At 41.9% G+C, this 22,885-nt stretch overlaps 1 protein-coding gene across 1 annotated transcript; it reads left to right on the forward strand.

Moving 5' to 3' along the window:
* The first annotated feature begins 3,087 nt into the window (after nt 1–3,087).
* Nucleotides 3,088–22,646, forward strand: LOC146668086 (protein NSUN7-like). Its single transcript, XM_085409906.1, has 13 exons — nt 3,088–3,230; nt 4,302–4,409; nt 5,254–5,439; nt 9,495–9,553; nt 10,717–10,853; nt 10,969–11,121; nt 11,321–11,504; nt 13,275–13,488; nt 13,669–13,812; nt 13,959–14,060; nt 14,172–14,289; nt 17,623–17,746; nt 21,746–22,646. Exons 1-13 carry the CDS (start codon nt 3,191–3,193, stop codon nt 22,619–22,621), a joined length of 2,445 nt encoding a protein of 814 aa, XP_085266032.1. The 5' UTR covers nt 3,088–3,190; the 3' UTR covers nt 22,622–22,646.
* The last annotated feature ends 239 nt before the right edge of the window (nt 22,647–22,885 follow it).

The following is a 22,885-nucleotide window of genomic DNA, read 5'->3' on the forward strand; positions in this document are numbered from 1 at the left end:
TTGGGCTTTTAATTGTTTCTTTGAGATGAAATTGACAGAGAAAGAAGCCTCTGCTCCAAAATCAACAACTTCAAGTTCCACTGAAATCTGCAGCTGTCTACATAAACAAGCCAAATGCCTTCTGGAGAAAGGATTTATGGATAGACGAGACAAAGATAGAGCTATCTGACCACCATGACAAGATGTATGTTTGAAGGAGTAAAGATGAGGTTTTCAAACCTAAGAACATTGTATTGGTGGTCACGCATGGTGGTGGTAGCCTCATGCTCTGGGGCTGTTTAGCTCTCAGTGGTCTTGAACACAGTTGGGTGTTACATCAGGTCAAAGATGAGAAACACTTTTAAGAAAACGATCTTGGAATGGGTAAAACAGGCTAACATGAAGTCTCTGGAATGATGTTCCCAAACCCTACTGAAAACTTGAACTATGCTTAAAAGCTGGGTCCATGCCAGGAAACCAACAAATTTAGATAAACTTTACCAATTCTGCCATGAAGACTGGTGAAATATCTAGCCAGAACTATAGCAGAAGCTTGCTGATGGCTACCAAAAGCATCTGGTTGAGGTGCATCTAGCTAAGAGATATTTAAACAAATATTAATAGGGTATGCATGCATATATTTCAGCTTGTATTTACAATTTTGAACCTGTGTAGATTAGAAAAAAATCCAGTAAATCCAACCCTGATGCTGTCCATCCAACAGATGCATGCTGTATAATCATGTCACTCTGCAAAAATACCAAACCAAAGAAATCATTAAAAACCCAAAATTACGAGGACATTCATATCCATAATGAGTGTATGCAAACTTATGACCACAACTGTATGCAAAGGTATCGACTGTGAGGTCACCAGGTGGTTGACATTGGCATTTTGGAGCTTACCATCAGCTAACATTATTGAGCTGCACTGCAGTCATAAAATGCAAAGACACATATCGGCTAGTTGATGCTAAGCAAACACAAAAAACAAAAACAAACAAAACTATAATTTCACTCACGACAGCTGAAGTAGAAACTTCTCAGATGGTCCATACCTCACAGAAATTCATGGCACTAATTAAATAATCCATTATAAAGAGTCTCCGACAGCAGGCATAGGGTGCTTCCACTGGATTAGCCTAGCAGTCGGCTCGGGTCAATTAACATGGCCACGCCCCTAACACGTTTAGCCAGGCAGATGAGTGAACAAAAAAAGCAAAAAAACAGTTATGAAAGGGGAAGCTAAAGAACGTTTCTGCTTCCAGGACTTAACAAGTTTAAAATAGCATCCTTATATGTTCTCTTTTCGCTCTGAAATATTGGAACAAAAGCTCATTAGCCTGCTCTCTGCGGGGTCTGCATACTGCTGAGTTCCTTATTAACAAATCACTCAAATTCAGCACTGTTGGAAATGACACGTTCGTGTACTTAAATGAACCTGCAAAAGTCTGACCTAGTGTTGAATTTACAATCCCGATTGTTTAAATACATTCTTCGTAAATCTGTGAAGATAAGACGTGCTTATACATCTTATCTCTGCTTTTGCTAACCTTGAAGTTCAGAAAGCAAGCACGTCCGTACAACACAGATATACTCGGCAGGCTATACGTGCACTGAATGACACAGGAACCCAACACTGACTGCAAACGCAGGTGGACATTGTCACTATGCTGTGACATCAACCCCTGCAATGTGTTTTAGACATGGAATAAATTAATGAATATGTTGGGTTATGGAGCCTCAGATGAACATATCTGACCTAGAGAGTGGAGACTGATGAAGTGCAACACAGACACACATTTCAGCTAATTAAATAATAAAATATCACCAATCAAAAAATGAAGTTCTCCGATGGTCTGTAATACACAGCAAGCTGTAATATTTGTCAGATGATTCTATTACCCGATTTCAATTCTGATACCCAATTTTGCTGTGCAAGAAACTGCACAATGACAATAAAAAGCTCTAAGTCTATTAAAAATGCTTTAACAGCAGCACATACCTGTCAGTCAAAGCAGCCACATGTTAACATGCTTTTTAATGCTGTGAGGTTGGACATTTAACAGGTGAGTCTGTGGGGATTTACTCAGTTCTGAGCCCAGCCCTAAAGAGCCATTAGAGAAACTGGCGTTTTTAGCACTTCTGCATTTAGCTTCAATTTTTCAGCCCCACAGACTGCAGCCCGGCGCCCTTTTGCATCCTGTTTAAAGCATCTCTAAGCTGCCTTCAAGCACCTATGTGAGCTTCAACCATGAAACCTAGTAAAACGTTACAGCTTGCAAATCAAAAGGTAAATGGAATATACTTCTTTTTTTTTTTTTACTTAACTTGAGACTTAAAGGTGTTTTCTTACTACAAGCCTCAGTCACCTATTCACTCAAATACTTTTTCTATGCCTAAGCATATAAAATTCACAGACACACACTGATGGGTGCATCAGGGGCAACTCGGGGTTCAGCATCTTTCCCAAGGAAGCTTAGCCACAGGCTCAATAATACCAATCAGAGGGAATTCCAAGTGTCTATTAATGTGCATGAAAATATATCCAAGGATTATGTCCATCCTTTATATACAGTCTATGGCATTAGCATCACATCCTGTTTTATTACCAAATGAAAAAATATTGTACTAGTATGTTGTAAGTCACAAACAGCTTCCCCAGCTTTGCCTTATGCTGCACTGCACTTCTGTGCTCAGTAGGGGGCAGTGACATCAGATACCTGTGAAGCCCCCCCCCCCAACGCTGTCACTTATTAACAGGTAGTACAGTATGAAGGAAGTGTCCAGCTGCCCTGGACACATTCCTGTGTGTAATGGTATCCAAGATAGTTTCTCATATTTGCCAGCAAACACAGACACTCAGCTTTGTGGTCTGTGGTTCACTTTGATCATTTTTTAAAATATATTTAACATGATTTAATAAATGTGTGACTAATGTAACAGTGAAAATCCAGGATGATAAAGTATTTTATGTTTTGTATGTTATACAAAGTATGTTATGTATTATACTGTATAGCTATCTCAGAGGGGGGTCAGGCCTCCTTCATTATCATATTGTTGCCATGGCATTTCAAACTCTCTCCAGAGGGAAGCCGTGGATGACAAAGAGGTGATGAGAGGAGTGAAGTTCTCCAATTCACTGGGACAGCATATAATAGCCGGGGAAGAGTAAAGAGCACACAGGCAGATCCAGGATACTCGCTCAGAAGATGAGCGTTGTTCCCATGAGGAGAGTCCTGAATGACAACGGTAAGACCTGCTATGCAATTTTAAACAGCCCATCATCCTGTATGCAGATTACACTAAGCCGCTGTAGCCTTTTCTTCCAGTGCTGCTCTTCTTAAGTGGACTTAGGGTTTTTCTTCTGCAGGAAACTGCTTGACACTCATTAAATCACTGCTGTTTGATATTCATTAATTTATTCCATTTGCACTGACATGGCCTTATTGGACACGTTTCTGGTCAATTCCGGCTCTGTGTTTAAACATTCATGAGTGCCGTAAAAGCCGATTACACTGTGTCTGTGTTTCTCTCTATTAATCCAGTTTAATTAGAGCCAAGTGGTCCCTGAACTTTTGGATGTTAAGTCTCAAAGAAAGTGATGTCACCCAACACTAAACACTGATTAAAACTATTGGGTTAGCTCATGTGTGCCTCTTTTCTATCATTTCATTACATTTTAGACAGAAGAATCTAGGTTTAAGGTCAGAGTAAAGGTTAGAGGTCATTCAAGTAGTTGTTAAAGTTAGAATAACTCTGCAGGAAAATAGATGGAGGTCAATGTAATGTCCCCTGAAGCGATGGAAACACAACTGAGTGCATGTGTGTTGGTGAAGCAGCTGCACACAGATGCTTTTAGAGGGTCAGTCAGAGGTGGACCTTTGTGCAGGGTCAGGCAGCGGTCCATTATTTATTCATGCCGACGTATCCGAAAGGCCGCCTAATTGCACCAGGAGGAGCCCAATTACGCACAGGGGCCTGCGGCCGCTCTGTCTCACATTCACAGGAAAGTGGGAGGTGGATCACATGTCAGCTATGACCGATGCTGTGCGTCTTATTTACATTTGCAGAGCTCGGGTTCAGCTCTGTAAACACACAGTGTTTGTGTGTGTTTATATGCTCGCTGGAACAGCAGATGCTGGCAGGAGTGCCAAACAAGAAAAGACAAATGTTGTCAGATAGACTGGAAATTGCTTACAGAACCTCTTGACAAGTGTTTGTTTTTTCTCTGATCATGACAGGCAAAGGTAAGGTGTTTACAGTGCTGCTGGTTGTGTATTTGTGTAACATGAGCACACATACATAGTCTTTGTGTTACAGTGGGCTCCGGCGAGGATGTGAATACGAGCTCTGGGACGGAGAAGGTGATCAGCAAGGAGCCTTTCTGCTCCCTGCTCCCTCGACTGCATTCATCTTCTCAGTCTACAGGTGATATCCAGTCTTAAAACTTGCACTACTTATCTCATATTGTATTTACCAAACTGCAAGTTGCAAGAGAAAACTACAATTTTTGCAGAACTTTCATCTTGTGAAAAATTAAGCATACAGCATTTTTGCTTTCATGGTAATTTAGAGGGTAAGTGGCAGGAAAATGCTGCTAATTAAATACTCAATTAACTGACTGGTCATCAGTGAGTGACAGCGCCTATATAAAAACAGAGGTTTTGGCAGTTTGCAGGTCAGTATTAACACATGCCAAGGAGAAAAAACATTTGCAATGATTTTAAAGAAGCAATTGTTCCTGCCATCAGTCTGGGAAACCCAACATTGTACAGTGAGATTATTCACAAGTGGAAAACATTCAAGACAGTCACCAGTCTTCCCAGGACTGGACATCCCAGCAAATTCACCCAAGGTCAGACCGGGCAAAGCACAGAGAAGCTCCAAAAGACCCCCAAAGCAACATCTCAGGCTCTAAAGGCCACAGTTAGCATGTTAAACATCAGTGTTGATAACAGTACAATAAGAAAACGCCTGAACAAGTAAGGCTTGTTTTGAAGAGTTGCAAGGAGAAAGCCTCTTCTCCCTGAAAAAGAACACGAAAGCAGATGCAACTTTGTAAAGTTACATTTTTACATGTTTGAATACAGAGCAAAGGAAATCTTTAATGTTATTATTAATACCTGCTTTTAAAAAACAGCTGCCAACAGAAACTAACAATATCTAACAAACCCGACACTTTTCTCTCTATTCAGATAATCAGCACCGTTCTTGTATCGTCTCTCCAACTTCCTCCCTCCACCTCTCTCGTGCCGCCTTTGTTTTTCCTCAGCCTATCATCTATCTGATCAGGTTTACCTACAGGCTGCAGATATTTTCCAGCAGCTGTGTAGAGACAAGCCAGCCAGCCAACATCAGCGTCTACATTATGGAAAAAAGACGGAAACATCGCTGCTCAAGAGCGGGGACAAAACCATGGAGAAGCATGTGTTCCAGCTTGCCTTTAACACACTTAAATGTAAGATTACAGTGAACTTCTACAGTGAACGATTTAGAATAGCACACCATACTTTAACCATATTTAGTTTTATGAATGCAGATGAACTGTACTGTATATCCAGCATGGAGGGAGCCCACTGGTGGTTAAACATAAAGTCAGGGGGAAATTAATTTGATCCCCTCTACTGCCACCTCTGAGGACTTTACCCAACTCCTAGGGATAAGGTAGCCTTATTTCTATAATGAATAACAGAGGAGAGCAGCATATGTCAGCTCCAATATTCACTTTCTGAATAGCATCTTCAACTGCAGGCAGCAGATTAAATAATATATAGTCATACATTTCATTTCTCCACGTGACTGCAAATTGCTTGAGTGGAAGTGCAGTAGATGTCTGTTTGGGAGGTGATAAGAGAGTGCATGTCATGGGCAGACACACACGCACACACATATAAATTCACTTTAAAAAGCCACAAGTGCGCATATAGTGAAAAACACAACGTTTTACATACATTATTTGACCATTTAGGTGGCAGCAAGTTTTTCCAGATACCTGTCTTTTCTTTTTGGTTGTCCACAGCCACCTACAATGTAGGTAAACAGAATTTCTTCTGAATACTAAAGCGCAGCATTTTCTATTTTTGCAATAAACAGTTTGTAAAACACGCATCATTGATTCTCTATGACAAAACAAGAAATAATCATCCTGATTTTGAACATAAGACAGCATAGTGACTAAGTGTCACTACCTATTTAAATGTTCTGTAAAGTTCCTTATATAGGTTCATCCTTCACTTTAACTCGTGATATATCTAGAGACCAACATGGTGCAGTCGTTTGATACTATGTGAATCTGTTCCCATGTCACCATTTCCAGTCACGAGGTGTGTCAGTGTCACTATGACAGAACCAGCTAACCTTAAAAGGCTTGTTTCTTATGGGTAAAACATGGTTACATTTGACTGGCAACTTGTTTGGTTATAGAATGATTCTGGGTAGACATCCGCATCTAAATGATAAATCTCCTATACTGTGTAGCATTTAGGCTACTTTAGCCTTCCCACTATTGGTGCACATCTGCAAGCCACTTTACACCCCACCTCCACTCCTAGATCCCCCTTTTCTTCCAGACTTTATCAGTCACATCTGTTGTCATCTCTGTACCACTGGCAATATCATGACTACAGCAGCCTCGACTGAAACACATTTATGACATTCATATGTATCTGCATGTAAAGGGAATTCCTGTTTTAGTGTGTATTGCATAGTGAACTTGCACAGGTCTCTGGACCGCTACAGAGCATAGCAAACACCCCCCTTCAGTTCTTGCCCAGCAACACGAGTAAAGGAAGGGAAGGGGCAAACAGATAGGGTTGGCGAGCTGCTTTTGAAGTGTTGCTGCATGTTGCATTTTTCATTCACTGGATAGAATTCTTTGTCATGAAAATTGCATGAATATCTATGAATGGAATATAATATTTAAAAAAAAAAAGGTTTTTCAATATAAAAAAAAATGAATACTGAAATCCTACAGAAACCAGTTCCAGATGGCACACACACACACACACACACACACACACACACACACACACACACACACACCAACATGCAACATACTCACTCTAAATTTGGGTATTGGCCTGGTTGTTGCCACACAGAGCTGGTAACCATAACAGAGCATTTGGCAGCTAATGAGGCAGATATTCTCTCAGGAGGAGGTAGAGACAAAATTAGAATTAAAAGAGGTGAATTTGGACTTACATTTGTCAGCTTATCAGAGGCACGACAACAGCTGAACACTAAACTTTCTGCATTCATTTTTTTAACCACCTGGTACCGTCTTGCTGACAGAGCTCAACAGTGACTGAACACTGTTTTAATGGCTCCAGTTCCAAAAGTGATTTTCTGGAATAAGCATTTACTCCACTGACAATGTCTAAAGTCCTTATAGAAAGACTTTTAAGCCTTGAACCAACCAGTTATGACTCATGGCAGTGAAAGAGATAATTTAGATCAAAAAATAAAATGAGGTTACAAGACATGTCTACATAATTACTGTCTGCATAATTGTCTACATAACTACCCAACCTATAAGCAAAACTATGCCAGATTTCACAGGAAATGAATTCCAGCCTTGTCAGATTTAATCCTTTTTGTGTTGTTTAATAGCTTTTGTTGTTTGTGTGCACTGAAGTGTACACAGACTTACACATTTCCATGGTAACAGCAATCACAAATGTCACTGTTTCAGTTCAGTACTTCTTTCATGTGAAAGCGCAAATAAAATGCAAACACAGGCTTGTGGTTTCCACAGGAGCTCGCAGTAAGTCTACTTTGGATGCTCACAAAATTATGGCTCATAAACAGGTTTTTTCCTTCGTTTTACCACCGGAACCTTTCTGTTGAGCTCTCATTGAGTTCCATTTGCCATAACCTCATGATACTTTAGCACTATTGTGTTTTCTGCTGAACAGGAACACTCGTTTCCAGAAATAATTTTCTCGTTACTCTGAGTAATTTCTTGGCAGCAGGGACAGACTGACAAGATAATTCAGGCTGGTTATTTGACTCCATCCCAGGCCACTTAAACTGACACTATGTGTTATTTAATACTGCCTCCATATCATAATTTCTGCTGCGTCTGTTATCCCTGTATTGTTGTTGTTGTTCCTGCATCATCGTATGTAGCAATGTTGCAGCTGACCAATCACATTGCTGTGATGTCATAGCTTTGCAATGTGGTCGGGGGAGTGAACAGCATTTCTTTTTTTAGAAAATTAGTTTCAAGTGTTTTATATATATATCTATATGTATATTTCAATAATAACTATATTATTAATGAAATGAAGCTGCACCAATCAGATGTTCTAACATCTCCATCACCACTGGTTGAAATGCAACCACAAACAATAACAGAGGCTGTTATCGTTCTGTTTTTAAATATTACTTCAACTGGATATATGGGAATGATTCCTGTTATTGCAGCATTCTGCTAGAAACAAAGTGCCTTGAGACACAAGTTAAAATCAGTGCAGTGCTGGCTTCTTGGAAGCAAAATTAAAAGAAGTGAGGGGTGGCTCCACATGTGATTAAAGTGTTTTCAGTAAACTGTTTTTCCATGTTTAGCAACAAAATTGTGTCCAAAATAAAAGTGAATACGTGTGTAGACAGTTGTCTGCATCCATAAGTGTACAAAAGGAATAACTGAACAGTTTTTAGGTTATTATACATGTTATTATATGTGTTATTACTCCCCTCAGGCTCAAATTCATGTTGGTCTGAAAGTTATTTGGATTAAAAATGCAAAGCTTTGGGACAAAGAGCCTCTGAACCTGAGTTTTAAAGGTTCTGGCTGCAGGTGAACCCTCAAAAACCCTCTAGGAATACACTAATCAATGCACATACTAATTTATAAAGGGACCCAGTGACTTACAAAACAAATAGCCTGCCTGTTTTAAACAGAGATACGCAGTAAGCTCAAGGATTTTTGTTTAGCTCTTTTCATTTTTAATTAACTCTGATGGGCACTTTAGCATTTCTTCTTCATTCTTCCCCCCTCTTGCTCTCTCCCTCCTGGAACTTTTTATTCCCAAATTCATTATACCAAAAGTTTTTTTTAACTTTATGTGTAAAGTAGCAAGTAGAGATTGAATGACTCATACTGAGTCTTTTTAGAGGTCCTTCTACTCATTCCTGCGCTCTACTAATGCAGCTCAAATTCACCGTCAGGGCACAGGGAAATATCCCAGCGTCCAACATTGACTGGCAGCGACTTTGCAGGCTCTGGCATCTGTAGTTCTGACTCTGAATCAGAAATGATTGTGTATTAACTAGAATAATAACCAAAACACAGTTGCTGTTAGCATATCAAAAAGACACATGACCTTGGTTCAGCTGAAGACAGAGCTTCAAGATATCAGCAAATAGAGCCAAACTGTCTATATGACTAAACAAGTGACAAAGTATGATTATCCTCCGCTTTGATGGACACTACGATTCAAATTTCTCTTAATTCATTAAAATTCAGCCGATGTTTTTTCCCTTTGTTCATTAACAACTTTGTTTTCCTCCTAGATCAAGATTTACTTGAGGACATCATCTCCGACAGCTGCTTCCATACTTCGCAGCATATTGTGAGTCCCACCAGATTTGACATTTGGGTGTTTACAGACTCAAATCCAATGTTTTTTTTTTAAAAAGAAAAAAAGAAATACGCTCACACACTGAGTGTGTGAAACAGTCTGGGAGTTATCTGTCTTCAAATGAAGTGTTTGTGGCCGTATGAGCGCGATTCATCCGAATATTGCGGAATGATAGCGAGGGAGGCAGGGACGCAGTTAAAGGCCATTTGTATTCAGACGTGTACATGGTCTGGCTGGTTATAGGTGGCAAGTGATACACACAAGGGAGAGGCAGACACACTCTCTCTGACTGGGAACCGTAAATTATGCTGTGAAACACTGCGCTATGACACATACATGGATAAGAGACTCGCTCCGCTCGTGCGTGGCTCTGTGTGGGAATGATAAGTCGAGGGAAACGCAGAGAATGGGCTGAGGCCGTTAGTCTGCGAGTGCGACTATAAAACCACCACACAGCTCTTTATAATTCAACACACATCCTTACTGCAACATACATATTCTGCCTCCCGCACACACACACACACACACACACAAACACACACACACACACACACGCACAACCTGACAAAAAGAGTGCATGTACACAGCCATAAGGAAGAGTGCAGACAGACGTGCTCATCATTTTTACTTTACTCTTTGGTGATCATATATTCCTGTTTTGAAGAATGAAGGGAACCCTTAACTTCAGCTTTTGTGAACATTTCACTGCCTTCTAACTCCTTTGTTTGGTTTTCTGGTTTGAAACGTCACCGTTTTGACTCAGTGTGACACAGCGTTTGGATTAAAGGGAGGCTCAGACCTCTCAGTAGAGAGCTGAGCTTCCCCTCAAGCTACAACATTTTGAGTCAAAGGGCTAAAACAAGAGAAATAAATAGCCCAGAATGTTTTTAAAAGAGGGCAGGATGTTACACAGTGGTGAACAAGGCCCTGTCCAATTTTTTTGAGATGCATTGCTGCCAGTAATTCAAAATGTGCTGATATTTTTCTTAAAATAGCACATTTTCTCAGTTTACTCATTCTAAAATATATTTTTAAAATATAAAATACGGTTTTATAACATTTGCCCAGGTTTTTTTTTTTTTTTGCCCATTTTTGCACAGCAGTCCAATTGTTTCAGGACTCAGTCAGTAATAAAGCCCTGCAATGTTTTTCAGTCTGACGACTTGCTGCCTTTGGCGATGGTGATGCTGTTCGACTTTCAGGACAAAAAGTTTTCTCCGTGTGAACGTCCAACGATAGAAGGGCAAGAACCCATCCAGGAAGTCAGGAACCTGGAGAAAAGTCTGCACAGGTGTGTGTGCGAGTGTAAAAGTCACATGCGAACAACAGAAGTTTATTTATGCATAACCAAATAACCAAAACTGAATCAAAGAAACATGAAAATGGGCTCTGCTGTGTTTTTACAGATGTAAGACCAAGCTGGCTGCCTCTCTAGCTCGCTGCAGAGTGAAGCAGAATCTGCAGAGTGTTTCCTGCTTCCTGTCCGACAGCGTCAGGACCAAACAGCACCGAGCAAGAGGTCTGCCACTGTGCGCATGGATCAACACTCTCAAGATCAGGTAGTTTCAGCATGATTTTTTTTTTTTTGGCTTAATGCAGCATGTGTTTAATGCCTGGTAAAGTTTACTGGTGGTTAAAGCAGAATACTGACATGCAGCTAATCGGAGGGCACTGGTGTCTCTGTATTACAATCTAGTCTCCTGTATCTGTACCTGGTGATGTGTGTCTCTGACAGCATGTTTTGTCCTCTCCCTGTAGTCTTGACGAGATGTGTGAAGCGTTACAAAGCGCCGGTTTGTGTCAAGCGGAGAACGAGACTGAACTCGCAGAGTTCACGTTCTGCAGGGACCCCCTCTGTCCCGACACACTCATCTTCTCGCAGCATCTTCAAGCTTGGCTCCAGCACAGCAGCCTCACCGCCACACGTGTGCTGAACATACAGGTAGAAATCTGGGTGTGCCTATATTTGAGTCTTAAGAGCTTAAAAAGAAGGTGAGAAGACTTCGTCAGAGCTTTTCGGAAGACATGTCACCTTTCATCCAAGAGTTTTCTTCAGTATTAAAAATTAAAGGTGGAGAGTCTCAGGTATTAGTCCCTTAGGAGGTGGCTGTTGACTCGCCGTTAATGTGTAGCTGAGTCTCCAGAGTGTACTTGCACTTAAAGGTCAAAGGTCACTCTTTCAGGGATGGCAAAATGGCTTGAAAGAGGAATATAAGTGACCATCATCGAACAGATGTGGTGGCTTAGGACACCTGCTGTCACCCACCTACAATTTATGTCTTGAGATCCCTTACCAGACCTCAACCCCCACTCACACTACGCGTCAGGTGACATAAATAGCTCACATGATTGGGTAGGGCATGGTCTGACAGTGCTTTCCCCCAAAACCTCTGGTGATAATGACCCCTGCCTTTTTTCACCCCTTGTGGGGTGGGTTTCCTTCCTTTCAAGCTCTTAAGGCCACCATGACCAGGATAACTGAGAACCTGTTTTCTCTGGGGTGAGCACTTGAACATAACCTTAGCAAACTAGAGCAAAGAGCGGGGAAGAGTGCTGGACTCATGAGGTGTTCTCACACGTAAACTCAAGACAACATCAGGAGAGTCAGGTCAGAACAAAGTAGCACACAGCAGGCGATCTTTGGGATTGGGCACATTCTCACCACTGGAAGTCTTTAGTTTAGGTGAAGATGCTGCCTGAGACGTGGGAGGTGTGGATGGCACAAATCAGACAGTTTGTAGTAGAGAGCTGGTAGATTAAAGCCCCTCAAGTGACTCGACCAGGATTTATGTTTTCAAGCAGTGGTGCTTATTGGAAAATGCATACAGACTAAATCAAGAGGAGTGAAGCCATTGCAGATGTCCTTTAAATCTGCATTCTTTCTAATGATCAGCAGCGGGAACTTGCTCTGGAAGCAGAAGTATGTCAGATTGCATAAAAGTCTATGAGATTAAAGCTATCCCTTACTTGATTTACCTGGGTAAATGCTTTCTTGATGGATGTACGGTCTCAGAAAAACCTTCTGGTATTATTTATTACTGCCTGATGGGAGTCCTTAGTTTCTCAGTCAGTTCTAGTCATAACTGTGAAGTCTGGTTTCAAAGAACAAGATGGTGATCACCAACAGCTGACGTCATTCTTAGAGGGGACTAGAGATCTGCTTGTAAATCTGAAAGATTTAAAGTGAAAGCTGAAGGTAAGAGTTAAAAGTGAAAAAGGATTCAGCGAGAGATAAAAATCACTGCATATATTCAGTTTAAAGAACAGCAACAGTGGAAATCCAGCTCACTCACTGTTTTTGTCAGCTTTTCTACTGACGGTCATTTTAGGTCCAGATTTTTCAGATCATTAGCAACACGTGCATTTAGCGTGAGCGCTGCGTGCTCCTCTATAAAATACTTAAATTAAGAAGGAAAAGGTTACAGGAATCGAAATCAGCAGAAAGAAACACACTCAGTCTGTATGAAGGCTGCCTAATAGTCTTTTTCTAGGTGGAAAGCATTTCACCGCTGTGCGATAAAGTGCAAGTTTTGGCCTTTGATCCAGGCTGACTTCCTGTTGTGATGTGAAGTCTGAAGTCTTGAGTTGAATGACTTGAATTCGATTAGCTGCACAGCGGTCCGTAAGTCCGGAGGGGCCAGCTTCTTTAAGGAGAAAGTAGTCCACCGATCTTGTGTGAATAGCAGACACACCTGTCTGTCTGTCTTTGTAGGACAGGAGCGTGTGCGTGGCAACAAGTGTGTTACGCCCCCTGCTGTTTGATAAAAACGACGTCCTGCTAGTGGGGGCCTTCTCGGCCATGACCGTGGCACACGTGGCTGTTGTGGCTGCTGCCCGCTCGGTCCGAGTGCTGGTGTGTGGCGCTGATCACAACCCCTCACACAAAGAGGAGATCCAGGAACTGCTCACACAGATGGACTTAAAAAGTGAGTCACAAACACTTCAGATTTACTGATCTGTCCCTGTTGCTGCTGATGTCGCTGTATTTGTCCTTTAAGCTTTAACATTCATGAACCCTAACCCTGAGTTTTGAATATTACATATGATGGCAGCACAGTGCCAACACTAATCCGATCACTCACATGTTGCTCTACATCCTGATGTAGACGTTCGTGTCCTGTCACAAGCGTTTTACGGTCTGGATGACGTAGATGCCACCGTCCAGCGAGTAAAGGTCATCATGGTGCTGCCTCAGTGCTCGTCTTCTGCCCTCAATGACCCGGTGCCCGCTATCCACAGTGAACATGGAGGTAGGGAAATATAAGAGACCCCAACCTCCTGTTTCAATGAGTAAACATAATATATGTCGTTTTGTTTAACATTTGAATATTATGCAGTCATGTCCAAGTAGAGTTAAACAAGGGCAGACGTTAAACAGGTTCTCCTCTGCTGACAGACTGGGGTCTGCTGCCAGATTTGTCCCATGGTTCTGTTTCCAAGAGAAAAATAAACTCTCTGACCGCCCAGCAGGCGAAACTGCTGGCACACGCTCTCACCTGTGAGTAAATACCAAGCACACACACTTTTCACCAACCGAGCTACAACTTAAACACGTTATGTATTTTTGTTCCTGTTGGTAAAAAATTCATTTATTTCCTTCATTCATCAGTCCCAAAGGTTCAGACTGTGGTCTACTGCACACGCTCAGTGTATCCCGAGGAAAACGAACAGCTGGTGAAGAGAGTGTTAGAGAAAACACACACTCACCCCAAACTTCTGCCCTACAGGTACAACAAACACACTCGGCTGCATCTTTATACAGTTGTCTGCTTAATAGGCATTTAATCCTTTTAGTCATATATAAATATAAAGTACTTTTTTAATCCACAGGCTTAAACAAACACAAGCGTAATGAGGAACCTACAGGGCAGTGTAACAGGAAACAGGAGGCACTTAAACCATCTCAGATACTTTGTTTAATTTGATGGTCCTTTTTTTTCGTTTTATCTTTTGGCATCATTCGTTAATTTCCACAGCAAATAGAAATGGGAGCAACGAGCAGCCCATCTTCTTTTCTAGGGCTCAGCTCACCGTGCAATAACCACAGAAACCAAATGTCATTTTAGCTTTTTTAAAGCTAAACTGTTCGTTTTCTCTTATTGCAGCTGGATTATTATCTCTGAGTCCAAACACAGATGGTAGGACAAACCCTTGCATGGGGCTCATGTGAGCAAAAACTCACAAAAGCTATCAGATAAAGCATGCTGACATTGATAAATTCACTTTATAAGCTTGGAAAGCATGTGATTCCAGCGGATACGGCGGTTTGGGTCACCATTCCCGTGCACGGATTTCTAAATAACCTATTATTTTTACCTTTCTATAAGAGAGTGTGTGTGTAAGAGAGAGAGAGTCTGTCAGCAGGCTGATGACAGTGTAAAGGATCAGCTGCTGTTACCGGTGGGCCTGAGATTAATCCCGCAGTCGGGGTAAACGGGGCGGAGAAGATTTCAGAGTCTGTTTCATGCCTGCTGCTCCACAAAAGTCATTTCCTGCCATCCGTCCGCTTAAAGGAATCCAAATGTTATTAAATCAGCTCACATAAGCTCTTTTATCAACTTGCGTTAGGATTTTAGGCACATGTTTGATCTCTGTGTTTCCAGTATCTGTTCTGTGAAGACACAGATGTTTCAGTTGTTTTTACAAGGGATGACAGTGCACTGCAAACACCACTGCACTTCAGCGAAGTTTGGAGGAAGGAAGTAGCGATCAGTACATAGCCAGGTTTTTGACACAGTTTTTGTATGTTTGCCTCCACAGTGGATTTGAAATCAAATGGTAAATGTGTGATTGAAGCACTGACTTTCAGCAACTTGCATTAACTGTTTAGGAATGACCGGCACATTTATACACAGTCCACAGAGGCTCGAATGTACTTAGACAAGGGACGAGCAGTTTCATTGCCAGGTGATGTCTGTTCCCCTGGTATTTCATGACAGTGTTGAACTTTGTATTTTATATGAGGCCCAAAGAGATGTCAGTGCAAGTGGGGGAAGCCGTCATTAGGCTGAAAAGCCATAATAAATCTATCACAGAGAGCAAAAACATCAACAGAGGCCACAACCTGGTATGTTCTTAAAAACAAGGAAATTCCTTTAGCCGGCTCAGCAACACCAAAAATTCCTGAAAGACCACAGAAGTCAAACAAAGTGGGATGATGACAGAATTACAAACAACTCAAGAACACTGAGGGAGGCAGGTGAGTCCTTGTCAGGATCTACAATCAAGAGATGTCTCCATACAGACGGTTTATGACAAAGTGCAAATCACTGGTTACACTGAAGGACTGGACGACCTGATTAGACTTCAGCAGAAAACATCTAAAAGAGCCCACACAGTTCTAGGAAAACAGATTATTTGGACAGATGAAACCAAGATGAACTAGAAGAGAAATATAGAAAAGGAGGGGAACTGCTTTTTTCCCCAGATAATGATCAGATTATCAGCATATTGACATGTGCATGTATGGCTGCCAGTGAAACTGGGTCATTAGTGTTTATTGATGCTGTGACTGCTGTGATAGAAGTAGCAGGATTTATTCAGGGCAGCATGGTGGCGCGGTGGTTAGCGCCGTTGCCTCATAGCATCACGGCCCTGGGTGATTGCCATAGGTGCGAATGGTTGTCTGTCTCTGTGTTAGCACTGCAGGAAACTGGCGATCTGTCCAGGGTGCACCCTGCCTCCCGCCCTATGGTAGCTTGGATAGGCTCTGCCCTTCTCATTTAAAATTAAATTTGTCCAGTTAATGCAATACTTTTGTTAAACCCTCCAAATTAAAGCTAAAAGTCTGCACTTCAGTCACATCTTTACTGTTAGATTTAAAAATCCTCTGTGTTGGTGCACGGAGGCAAAACTGAAAAACCTGGATCAATATCAGCCGAACTGTACATTCTGCTTCCACACATGTGACTCCAGTCATGTAACTTAACATGTGAGCTCACAACCCATTATAAAAGCACGAGCGTAGTTTTATCTTAATAGCTTTTAGTGGAGATGAAAAGTTGCCCCACCAAAAATCTGACTGTGTGTGTAAACACTCGACATAAAGAGCACCCTGCTTTCACAATCAGCATTGCATTGAGAATTTTAATGCGAACGAAGGTCACATCTGCACATCGTCTCCATATTTCAGCAAGATTTAGACAGCGCTTGGTCCGCTGAGATTTCTCATTCAACATTTCCTAAAATATTGAATCCTGAAGGGAACTTGGACCAGAAGTATGGCCTGACAGCAACAGCTGCGAGGCCCATAAACAAGACTGTCCTTAGGCTGTGAACAGGACAATCTGACAAGAGACACCACGAGAAGCACCTGATGAGCCACCCACTCCCATCCACTTACATACAGGAAACCTTTGTGCCTGGAAACTACTGCACTGACACTGAACTGCAGGATGCCCACGTACTGTTTCATGTGACTGCTGTTGCTTGTATATCAAGTAAAACTGCTAGCAACATTGTTTTTCAAGAACTTCGCCACGGCGCTAGAAAGTTTGAAGAAAAGCTGAGGCCGATTAAACAAATCCTGTTTTCTTTATTTGGTTGTCAAAATAATTTATTTCTCTTTGGTTCAATTTCCAGAAGCGGGCAGTTCTTGTGCGCGTTACACAACCATTTACTCACAGCAGGGGAGCTCCGAGTTCTGACGACCAAGTGCCAATTTAGGAAATTTGTTTGTGACTGAGGGCCGCACAGGAAAAATACATCAAAACCATTTAGCATTCGTACAGTCTCTGTTCAGAGAACTGCGATTTATGTTGGTATTTTTTACTATGGTTTACAGCCTTGGTGGTATTTTTATGACCCCTGCTTTGTCAGTAGCTCTTAGGAGGTTTTAGTTGGCATCATGGCTGAAACAGAAGAAAAACACCCCTATGGTTTCATATTTGATGAACTGTGTAGTGATCATCTTTCACTGGCTCATGAGCCACACACACTGTTCCCAAGGACCACAACTATGCATCCTGAGCTTACAGTAATCCTCTTCTAAATGCATGTGATGATGACGAATCAGTGTGAAAATGCTTTCTTTTTCTTCCCGTTCTGTACCGCTCCCTCAGGGTGAATGGTCCAATTTTCCCGGACGACTCCTCATCAGGAGGCGAAACGGACTCACACAAGTTTTTCAGGCTCGAACCATCGAAGGTCACCAACGGCTGCTTCGTCGCCAGACTGTCCCGACAGGTGAGACGCATGGGAGGAGAAAGCGTAAGATGAAAGTAAGAAGAGAATAAAGGACAAGGCTGCTTTTAAAGGACTGAGATTTTGTGATGTGTGTAGAGTATTTACACGTGTGCGCGCATGCAATTGCTTTGCAACAAGACCTTCTAGTAGTGCTGAGGCTGCACTTCTTTGCTGTCTGACTGCAGGGAGGTCAGTCAGCTCTGTGAGCCTGCGCACGCACGCACACACAGTAGGTAGATGTGTGTGTGTGTGTGTGTGTACCATTGCTCTGTAAAAACACTGCAGCAATATTCCATAAAAATGAGACAAGCTAAAGATGAAATGCCTGTGAGCCAGTGAAACATTTCAGTACTCCAGAGCCAAGATGAATGGATAATTCTCTGTGTCGCTCTTTCAGCCTTTCCTCCAAGCCCTCAAGCCTTGTTGCATCACCTCATTTGCCCCCTCCCCTTTCTTGCCTCTTGCTGCACTCATAAAAAGAGGGAAAAATACAACAGAAGGAGCTGCTGCTCCTTCGATCACCTGCAGCTCGAAAAATGCTGCAGTGAGGTCCGTACAGCCACAACAAAAACTATTCAATCACGTTGGGTTTATAATGGTTTACTCATGTATAAAAATGCATTTATAGGAGTTGAAAGTAATATTTAGTAAGTCCCTAGTAACGCTGATCCTTTAAATCTATTGTCATAAAAGAATGTTGCAAAAGACAAAGAAGCTTTAAAAAATTTGCTTCTGCAGTGATGCAGATCTACATGCTAAATGTTCACATCTGGAAGTAAACATGGAAAAGATAAAGTAGCATCTTGAAAGCTGAAGGATGAAACGAGTTTAAAACTCCTTGATACCTTTGAGTGCTGAAGAAAAAACAAGAAAGTGCCTTTAAGTGAAATCAGACATTTGACAAGAAGAAAAATGACTCTTTATGGAGGCAGAAACGTAAATTGACATGCATGTACAAGTACACAACAAACCTGTTTGTGCAGACAGTAAACTCAAACGCTGGATGCTGTAGGACAAATGAGAGTGAGAAGCAGAGCAAACACCACCCGTGTAGTCTGCTTGTAGGTACTTGTCAGTGTGAACAAGCCAATTCCTTCAGCAGAGAAGCACTGATTTGAGACATGGCTGAAGGATCGGTTAATAGAATAACAGTTGAAATATAGCACATCCTGCACTCTGTGAACAAAGAGGACATAAAAGTTACCAGGAATCATTCTTAAATTGGTCTTTCTTCCTGGATTTGTCCCACAGACACACACACACACAGAGTGTAGCAAGAGGCACAAATAAGATATTTGTAAGATATTTGTGTGTGTACATATATATATACACATACATAATAAAGACCAGGTGATTGATGTGCAGGAAAGGGTTTCATTTAAACGTTCTCATGCAGAATGTGCTGCTGGTTAAAGAATCATTTCTAATGCAAATCGTATCTTTCTAACACAAATGGGCACGCTGCTGCAGACACCTCTGTCCTGTCCAGCTCGCTGCGGTAATTTAAAATCTAATGATCACGTCTAATTGGATTGACGACCACTACAGCGACTACAATGAACACAGAGCTGGGGCTGCAGATTTTGTTACACTGAAGAGATACCTCATCGATGCGTGCAGATACACAGAAATTAAGAAATGAGAACCCGTCCTCATAGACGAGGGGACAAACTGCACCTGTTCCACATCTGGGAGGTTGTTGAGCTCTATTCCCCCCTCAAGTATCTCCAGTATTTCCTCACAAATTGTAGATTTAGCATTTTAATTTAAAAATGTAAGGGTGTACACACGACTCAAGGAGCCGAGCTGGAAGCTCTGTGTGGTTATCAGTGCTGCTTTGAGCTAATAGCTGAATAACAATGAAGCTTTTGAAGTGGTCACATTTTCCTGATCAATCAATCAACCGGATAGGTGAGATATTTCGGCCTGGACCAAAGTGGTAGACCAATGATCTTGTCACTGAGACTTAAAGTAGACATTTTAATTAGAAAATGATTCATCAGCCTGAAACCTGAAATATTTTATCTGTTAAACACGTGTGACGGGCTGCAATCAGTCATACCGCTCTCCAGTAAACTGTAGTCTTCTGCATTTTACCACCACATTGGCAGCGCAATTAAAGTTCTGAGGCTTATAAATGACTCAAAGCGTACAATGCTGTCAAAGTAAGAAAAATGGAAAACTGCAGAGACAGATTAAACTCTCAGGGGTGAATAGAAAATGCATTTGTAATATTTTTAAGCAGCTTTCATAAAAGAAGAGAAAGTAAATGATGATTCAGAGAGACTGTGACAGAAAACAGACAGACCGAAGGTTCGGGAAAATTTAATGGGATTTCTTGTTTCTGCACTGCCGATGACAACCTTTCACTTCTATCCATATAACACTCAGGCTGTAACGTACAAAGTTCATTTGCAGTCCTGTGAAACACTGAGCACGTCCTTTTAGCAGCCAGGTGCTGATAATCAAATGCATTTGATTGAGTGATCATCAGTGATTGTGAGCGCCTCTGTAAAAGCAGAAGTTTGCATAATGTGCTGGTTTTGAGCATTCAGGTGTGTGTTTATGTGGATTTACTTTGAAGCCACAGGACCTGGGCACCTTGCAGTCATGGATTTTACCATGAGCTCCTCTGCACACTGACGTATTCTAGAGTCAAAAGTGAGACCATCTGTCCAACAGCTAAAAGATGGCCTAAATCGGGCCACGCAACAGGGCAGTGACCTCAAACACAGCAGCAAAGCTACACCAGCATGACCGAATGCCCGCAAATCTCAGTGAACTGAAGCAGCGTTGTAAATAAGAGTGGACTAGAATTCCCCCACAATGGCACGAGAGAGAAAACCTTTACTTAATCATTACTTTGGTTATTGCTGCTAAAGGTGGTTCAGTACATGACTGAATCGTGGAGTGTACTGCAGAGTCTCTGTGCAAACTTTCTTTTCCACAGGGTTATTTGTGTTTCAGTGTGATGGGGAGTTATACATTAAAATGAATGTTGCCAAGGTGACTTCATGAAGTAGTTTTGATTACATCATTTTTAGACAAGAGTTATTAACTAACACCAACAAGCTTGGTTAGCAAGCTGCACAGAGTATAAATACACACAGAGATAAATACGATCTAATTTGCACAAAGTAACAAGAACTGAGCACAGACTTCTTCAGACCGCAAGACAAATTTACAAAACTTACAACATGATAAAGATGCCCCCGAACTCAGAGTTGGTTGCCCATTTGTTTTATACTGAGCTTCTAATCTGTGCATTTCCTCTGTAACATGAGTCTGTGGCACTAACACACCTTCTAAAGCCAGTCTGGAGTGGCAGTGTGGGAAGCTACACTATGACAATTTTCAGCCCGAGGGCTTGTCAACAAAATTCATCTACCCCGAATTTATCGCTTATCTTCCCTCACCTTTTATTTATGTATTTGACTGGATTAATGGCCCTGAAGCTTTAACGCTGGATGATTTTTCGATTGGTCCTGTGTTTTCTGTCCAGATTAAAAATAGTTTCTCTACTATCCACACGGGATAATCTGTAATTAATTTGGCAATGCTCGTACATCTGATAGGATAAACCGAGATAAATTTCAGAGAACTTCTGAGTGCAGGTTGGTTATTCAGTACTTAAAGAAGAAAAACTGAAGTTTTACTTTGAGGGCTGGCAAACATTACAAACACATTAGCATTTTTGTTGTAAGCAGGGTATCATTGTGATGATAGCATTCAGTCCAAAACCAGCTGTTTTCTCACATGGGCATAGAGAGGAAACAAAAGTGGTTGTAGACTGTGATCATCCTGGTGCCTTTCAGATGATATTCTTTATTTGCTGCCATGATGCGGTGTAAAAGCCTCCTCCCCCTCCTCTGCAAGTTCGCCTTATGGCTGTAGCTCATTTCCACACCATTGTGTTTTTATTGTGTAGATGTCCCCTGTGCTACATTTTAATGCATTGTGGCTTCACATTAAATCTTCAAACTGCTCTTTCTTCTTCAGGCAGATCCTACTAAGGTGGAAACAGTCCAAGATGTGCTGGCAAGGGCGGCGGCAAAGGGCCTCCTGGGCGGAATGATTCCCGAACAATCAAAAGCTGCTAAAAAGGGGAAAAGCAAGAAGAATCGAGCAGCATCAGCCAGCAGCAAACCTTCATCCTCCTCCAGCCTTGAGAGGGAGACGGGAGGAGAGCTGCCAAATGGACGAGATCCAGTCACACCTTCAGGAGATGAAGAGGAGAAAGGCGAGGGAGATGATGAGGAGGAAAAAGTGGGCGAGACAGAGAAAGAGGGGGAAAAGAAGAGGAGGGGGCATAAAGGGCGTAAGCGAAAAGGCCATTCAAAGCAAAGCAAGAACACTACTGTCTCCACGCATGAACCTAAAGGCCACAAGAAGAAACAGACAAAGAAAAAAGTCAACCAATCACATCACAAGAGGCGTCGGACGAAAAGCAAACCGAGACGAATACCTCGCCTTACACTAGCTTTAATGTCCTCTGCAAAACCCTCCAACCACTTGTCTCCAATCACAGCTCTGGCACAGAGGATGAGCATCAATCCAGCGTTTAAATCACAGCAGACATTACTCAGCACGCCTTCCCCCGCTGGAAAGCATCCTTCAACCGCTCTTCCTGCCATACCCGCTCCCCACACCGCCTCCACGGGACTAAACACACAGCCTGAAAGAGCACAGGAAACATCGAACGACGCTGCTAAACCAGCAAAAGAGGCGGTCAGAGCTGACAATGTGGGGCTGCCACCAATCTCTCTGCGCAGCAGGAGTGGCAGTTCTGGCTACAGGCCTCTGTCTGGGACCCTCAACTCCCAGCAAGGCAACATGTCTACGTCTTCATCCTCAATCTCTCTGCCTGATGTATAAAAAAAAAAAAAGTATTCTCACGGATGTACTAACTGGAATGTACTAACGCCACATCAAGTGCTTTTTAATTATTACAATATTTAAATTATTTTGTAGCCATTTCTGCTGCTTAGATTTGTTTTTTAAATATATGTGGCTCACTCATAAACTAGATCTTCTAGTAATTTATGTTGACTAATACACAAATAAATTATTAATTGGGCCACAGTGAAGTTCAGTGAAGAGCAGGTTGCAGTATTTGTCAGGCACAAAGTGTAACTACCG

Source organism: Rhamphochromis longiceps, linkage group LG6 (genome assembly GCF_057381845.1).
Source record: "Rhamphochromis longiceps isolate RC_006_pf linkage group LG6, R_longiceps_female_GT1.1, whole genome shotgun sequence".
Taxonomy (NCBI): Eukaryota; Metazoa; Chordata; class Actinopteri; order Cichliformes; family Cichlidae; genus Rhamphochromis; species Rhamphochromis longiceps.